Source organism: Haliotis rufescens, unplaced genomic scaffold (assembly GCF_023055435.1).
Source record: "Haliotis rufescens isolate VD_foot unplaced genomic scaffold, xgHalRufe1.0.p SCAF_16, whole genome shotgun sequence".
In the NCBI taxonomy this organism is placed as follows: domain Eukaryota; kingdom Metazoa; phylum Mollusca; class Gastropoda; order Lepetellida; family Haliotidae; genus Haliotis; species Haliotis rufescens.
This window is the reverse complement of record NW_025963846.1, coordinates 426,615-433,504: the sequence shown is the minus strand read 5'-3', so window position 1 is coordinate 433,504 and position 6,890 is coordinate 426,615. Positions and strand designations below refer to the sequence as shown.

General features: G+C 42.5%; 1 protein-coding gene across 1 annotated transcript; it reads left to right on the top strand.

Annotated features, from left to right (window-relative positions):
• The first annotated feature begins 533 nt into the window (after positions 1-533).
• LOC124146107 lies at positions 534-5,152 on the top strand. Its single transcript, XM_046516194.2, has 2 exons — positions 534-774; positions 4,870-5,152. The coding sequence occupies exons 1-2, from the start codon at positions 612-614 to the stop codon at positions 5,082-5,084; spliced, it is 378 nt and encodes a 125-aa protein (XP_046372150.2). The 5' UTR covers positions 534-611; the 3' UTR covers positions 5,085-5,152.
• Positions 5,153-6,890: the final 1,738 nt, after the last annotated feature.

Sequence of the window (6,890 nt, the reverse complement as noted above, 5' to 3'; positions counted from 1 at the left end):
TTACCCAAAGTAGTAAACATCTGAGACCTACACCACTCCTACCCCCCCCCCCCCCCCCCCCCCCCCGCTGACTTTGTTGATGCGTGTCATCGTATTCCAATTGTGTGGACGGATGCTCATGATGTCAATCACGGGATTGACTGGTCCAGACTTGATTATTTACAGACCGCCGTCATATAGCTGAGTGCGGCGTTAAACAACAAACAAACACACTTTATCACTTGCGTAACGGAATCCAAAACGCACAACTCCATAAAAAAACCCGCAGTTTATTTCAGTAAACTATTTATTCCACTTGACCGAATGACGTTTTTAATTGGACGAGAATCTTTAGTTGTGCTTTGATCGTTAATAAATATGTGTAGGATAAGGAAATACAGCAACGCCCGCAGCTGTTGATGCGAACCTTGTCATGTGACTTCTAAAAACAGCAGAGTGCAAATCCATTTAAGAACGAATTAATGCACCATTAGATCGATAAAGATCTTCCTTCAATTCTTAATTCAAAATGTTTAAATTATTTCAGTGCATCTTCCCTCCGGTGTTCCCTCACTGTGCTAAGACACACCTAATTATCCTGGCATATTGTAAGAGCTTCCATAACGCTAGAGATGGACATTCAAACTGTCATGATGTTTGCCCTCTTCATCCTGCCTGGACCTCAAATAGATTGCATCGCTCTCGGTGGTATTGATGTGTTGGTGCACAAGATGAACCAAGAGATGGAACGAGTGCTTTTCGCTGCCAGAGCCAATTGTCCCGCTTGTGAGAAAGGTGAGACCACAGGTGATGACGATCCTCGGTAAGCCAGTTTGTGTAAATCCATTCTACGATGGTAAATTGATAAGTTCTGCGCCACACATAAAAGGAATTGCGTAATAGGAAATATTTTGTTGTGGACACTACATGATGTCATAGAGGCATATCCACAAAACGTATGTCAATTGAGCGAATTGTTCGCTGTGACAAGTCAGTTAATACGCAGCGGTCTGTGTCCCTTTGGAAAATGGACAAACTTTAGGACCGTGCAGTGACCAAATACTTGCTTATTACGCAATACGCTTAGTCCAAGTAACACTTGAGTCTGAGTTTGATGATGTATAACATCACTAAAGAGGGTACATATGGCCCGGTGTTCTAAGATTCTGAAACTCCCAGTGCAGCGCAGGATATACTGGTTTGGGGTTCGAATCCCAGATACATGCTGACTGCATCGTAGCTTTTTTTCAGGTCACTATTTTGGTTGGTTTTTTTACCTTGGGGTTTTCTTCAGCGTGCATCAGACTGGCCGTATAAATAATGGGGCATGAAGCCCAACCTGTTTCCACTGTAGAACACTAAACACTGAAGATCTCGGGGCACGGGTGGCCCAGTAGTCTAAGGCGCCTCAATTCGCTATGCAGACTTGCGTCCCTTGGGCACGACAGAACCTATGATCGTTGGTTCGAATCCCAGTTGGCCCCGATTATGTTTCTAGTTTCGTCAGCACCATACCTGTGCTCGCGGTAAAGACCTGCATAACTTCGGGCTTTCCTCCCTCATGAAGCTGAAACGCCGTGATATAACGGAAATACGTTTTAAAGCGGCATTAAACCCAACTCACTCACTCACTCTCTGAAGAGTCAGTGAACTTGTCCTCGATATTATCCAGCATATTATTATGAAATTATGAAATAAATATCCTGAACCCATACGCCAGCAAATGCGGAAGCAATACCCGATCCCCACTCCTCGTATTGCCAACCTAGCGCAGAAATTCTGTCGCTAACAAACTAACTGAAGCAATCAAAATTACTCGTACCAAATTTCGGCATAGATTTACATTAAAAATAGTCACATCGATTTATTTGAAAAAGTAGGATTTCTTTCCTGGGGGAAAATACGTTTCCTTGAGTATTGACTCAGGGAGAGGGAAGCCCATATGCTGCCAGGATCTCCCAGTTGTTTCTGAATCCGTACATAATAACACAGTCGAGAACTTGTGACACTATTACACGGAGTTCCTGTAACCAATATCATGTAATTTGATTAGATGCCTAATGTAAGTGTCGTGTGACTCAAATGGTAACCTCCCAAAACCCCTACATCCCATTTCCCCTACAGCTTAAGACAACAAAGTTCTCGGTCCATGGCACTGCTAATCCCTAGTCTGTTACCTATTTCATACAATGGAACAACCCAAGAAACTCGAATAGATTGAGATAAATATTTAATTACGATTACGATATTATTCAAAATTCATAATACATTATAATAAAATGTTCGTTTTTCAAAATTCATAATACATTATAACAAAATGTTCATTTTTCATCTCAACTGTAAATCGTCTCATCTCAGTTTCTCAGTGTAATAATTGTTTCTTCCTATTGTTATTTTTGTAATTTCTAAAAATTGTCTTCTCATCATACAGGCATCTTTCATTACACTTACATTAATTATTTTTTTTTAACTTTCCTTTAAGTCCCCTAATCCCCTAAAGCTCTACCCCTTTCATTTCTACTACCTCTACTCCAGACCTTAATCTCTCCTTTAGGTGAGTTCATAATGCCAGACAGGTAAATGCCGCGTGTTGTTTTAACTAATTGTAAGGGAACTGGGTTGTAGGGGAAATGGGATGTAGGGGTTTTGGGAGATAACCACTCAAATAGAAGCTATGATGTTGAAAGGATCCTGGGCATTTAGCCTAATGGCCGCTCGACAAGGTGATATGCGATTATTGCACTTACATACGGAGATGCATGTTCGCGCGTGCGTGTGTGGATGCTTGCACGAGTCCCGATTAAAACACATTTGTGACGTCATTCTGTTGTTTGAACGCTCCATTATGTTTCAGGAATGGAGAGTTGTTAATCAACTGTACATTATCTTAAATCAACATTTGAATTAATTTCCCCTTGGAACAGACGGAACTATTTTTCACATTTATTGGCAAGTGAATAATTTCAATTTTTTTCCGAAAACAGGTGTCGCAAACGGGATTCGAACCCGCATGATTTGATTAGAGGACTTATAATTGTTAACCTCAGCTACGGCGGCATATGAAGTTATGGTGTGAAATTAGCTATAAAATATTTTCATAATTTTGCATAATGCTTAAAAGCTAGTATATATTCGTGTTAGAGCAGGTTACCTACAACAATGTTTATATTAATAGCAATAAGATAGACCTTGGACGAGAAAAAACAATCAGGTTAGATATATAATCCTTGTTCGGGGCTCTATATTTCCTATTATCCCCGTCAGCATGTATTGGCAATGTGAAAGCGATTGATATATACTAGTTCTGGACACAATGAAAATATGAAGAGCCGTGTACCATGCATTGTAAATGACAGCTCGCGAAAGAGTTTGGCGCACGTGCAACAGCGGCAGAGAACGCATTCCTCGTGCATCACCGCAAGGACGACTCACACAGGGCTCTGGTTTATTTTTCAAATATTTTCCACAACAGAATATTTTGTCAAAGTATAATAGTAGTTCTGAGTTTTAAGTAGGGGAATATCCGAGTAACTCTCTATTCCTTAAATATAATGGGCCTCGGCCCCTGCAGGACCTCTGCTCCATTATTTTTAAGGAATGGAGAGTTACTCTGACATTCCCCTCTACGTAATGCCGGTTTTATTTTACCAATAAAATATAGCATGTAGCATATTACATTATATAGAATTCATTCAATCATTAGTGAAATGAATTTTAAGATTAATGGGGTGAAATAGAGTAACATGTGACGTCACCTATGCCCTCTCCTGCAACAATGGTGTAGTGATTTCACTGTTTGTTTGTTTGTTTGTTTGTTTAACGCCGCAAATATTCAAGCTGAATGACGGCGGTCTGTAAATAATCGAATCTGGACCACGCGATTGGGATACAATGACATGCATCAACCATGTCAGCGAGTCTGACCACCCGATCCCATTAGTCGCCTCTTACGACTAACACAATCGCCTTTTACGGCAAGCATGGGTTGCTGAAGACCTATTCTACCCCGGATCTTCATGGCTCGATTTCACTGTAAACTGCATATCGACTGATTCGACCACACGTAGTTTCTTCAACATAACTTGCGGTTTTGACATTTTTTTATGATTAATAGATAAATAATGCACACAATTATACATTATAAGTTGGTTTGATGTACCATCTAAGTTGGTTTATGTTTCCTGTGCCCGAAGGGTAAGTCAACCCATGTCGCCCGCGGGGTCGGTGGACAGGTATCTTATCGGACAGGTATTATATTGCGAGGGAGTGAGTGAGGTGGCTTAACGCCGCTTTTAGCAATATTCCAGCAATATCACGGCGGGGGACACCAGAAATGGGCTAAACACATTGTACCCATGTCGGGAATCGAACCCGGGTCTTCGGCGTGACGAGCAAACGCTTTAACCACTAGGCTACCCGACCGCCCCATATTGCTAGTACATGTATGTCTGAGTGGAAGAGGGGGCACGGGTGGCCCAGTCGTCTAAGGCGCCGCGATTCGCTGTGCAGAGTTGCGTCCCTTGGGCACGCCAGAAACCTATGATTGTTGGTTCGAATCCCGGTTCGCCCCGATTATGTTTCTAGGTTTGTCAGCACCATACCCGTGCTCGTGGGTTTCACCGAAGTGGTAAACGTCTGAGACCTGCATCACTTCGGGCTTTCCTCCCACATTAAGCTGACACGCCGTGATATGACTGGAATATTGTTAAAAGCGGCGTTAAACCCAACTCACTCACTCACTCACTGAGTGGAAGAGAGACTTTTTATACGAGACTTGTCGCGCCATCTCACTTATAGTACTAAGTTTCTTGGATCATGTTTATCTTATTTACCTTCGTCCCAACATGAAAGCTGTTCCTTGTTGCTAATACTTTGACTTATTGTCCCCAGGATGCGTGGGGCCTTGCTTCAGGGACATCTTGGAAGAACTTGATGGTGACATTAAACTGCTCAGAGGGAAATCCAGCAGCATTGACGTCGCTTCAGACTGCAGTCGTGGCATGTATAGGACAGACAGTGATCGTAGTGGTGATGAGTATGAGGGTATCAGGGATGGTGGTGATGATGGGGGTACCAGGAGTGGCAGCGATACCTATGGATGGTAAGATGGCATCTCCACTGGACACCACAGAGTTACCTGCCCCTGTCTGACTTATGATGTCGAAAATACATTTAAACACGTAAATAAAGCTGATGTGCAAGTACAAAATAGTTTCTTATGACCAATACGTGCGGACAAGTCCATTTTCTTTTTCACAAACTTGTCTTTACTTCACCGCAGCGATCTCCCCGTGGGGAACCGGGGTAGATTGTGTCCCCAGCACCCCACTGTTAGTCGCTAGAGGTGACAACATTGGGAACCTACGGGGATTCCGGGTTAGAAAAGGTCCCAGCCACATACGTTGGTCGTACGAGGGGACTTAATGGATCGCTAGTTCAGGCTGGGTGACCTGGTTGGTTGTGTAGCATCGAACCCCGCCGACGTGGACCGTAGCCCTTTTGCCGAAAATTATACGACTTATCCTTATAATTCCGTACAAAGGTTTTGTTCTCATTTTTTATTTTTAAAATAAGTGTATAATACTGGCATGAATTGAATTGAAACAACCACCTTATAATGAAACGTACAAACAAACAAACAAAAACAAACAAACAAACAAACAAACAAACAATCGTGTCAAATACCTCAAAGGCATAATGTTTGAAGCCCATTCTTTGTACCCTAAGGCACCCCCAACACACGCACGCACGCACGCACGCACGCAAGCACACATGCACGCACGCACGCACGCACGCACGCACGCACACACACGCACACACACACAGACGACACTTGAAGATCCAGGGTAGAATAGGTCTTCAGCAACCCATGCTTGCCGTAAACAGATCCGACTGTGCTTGTCGTAAAAGGCGACTTACGGGTATGGGTGGTCAGGCTCGCTGACTTGGTTGATGCATGTCATCGTATCCCAATTGCGTAGAACGATGCTCATAATGTCAGTCACTGGATTGTCTGGCCCAGACTCGATTTTTTACATACCGTCGTAAAAGGCGACTAACGGGTACGGGTGGTCAGGCTCGCTGACTTGGTTGATGAATGTCATCGTATCCTAATTGCGTAGAACAATGCTCATGATGTCAGTCACTGGATTGACAACCTTGTAGATTGTTGATGTATTAGCACAGATCAAAGATACATTACTGCAGATCGGAGATACATTACTGAAGATCGGGGATACATTACTGAAGATCGGGGATACATTACTGAAGATCGGGGATACATTACTGAAGATCAGAGATACATTACTGCAGATCGGGGATACATTACTGAAGATCAGAGATACATTACTGAAGATCAGAGATACATTACTGAAGATCAGAGATACATTACTGAAGATCGGGGACACATTACTGAAGATCAGAGATACATTATTGCAGATCAGAGATACATTACTGAAGATCGGGGCTACATTACTGAAGATCAGAGATACATTACTGAAGATCAGAGATACATTACTGAAGATCGGGGACACATTACTGAAGATCAGATGCATTACTGAAGATCAGAGATACATTACTGAAGATCGGGGACACATTACTGAAGATCAGATATACATTATTGCAGATCAGAGATACATTACTGAAGATCGGGGCTACATTACTGAAGATCAGAGATACATTATTGCAGATCAGAGATACATTACTGAAGATCGGGGATACATTACTGAAGATCAGAGATACATAAATGAAGATCAGAGATACATTACTGAAGATCGGGGACACATTACTGAAGATCAGAGATACATTATTGCAGATCAGAGATACATTACTGCAGATCGGAGATACATTACTGAAGATCAGAGATACATTACTGCAGATCGGGGATACATTACTGAATATCGGGGATACAT

Excerpts from the sequence above, each read along its gene's own strand:
- LOC124146107 (XM_046516194.2), top strand. The coding sequence starts at position 612 with ATGGACATTCAAACTGTCATGATGTTTGCCCTCTTCATCCTGCCTGGA. Across the intron at positions 775-4,869 it reads TTGTCCCGCTTGTGAGAAAG|GATGCGTGGGGCCTTGCTTC; the intron begins GTGAGACCACAG and ends TATTGTCCCCAG.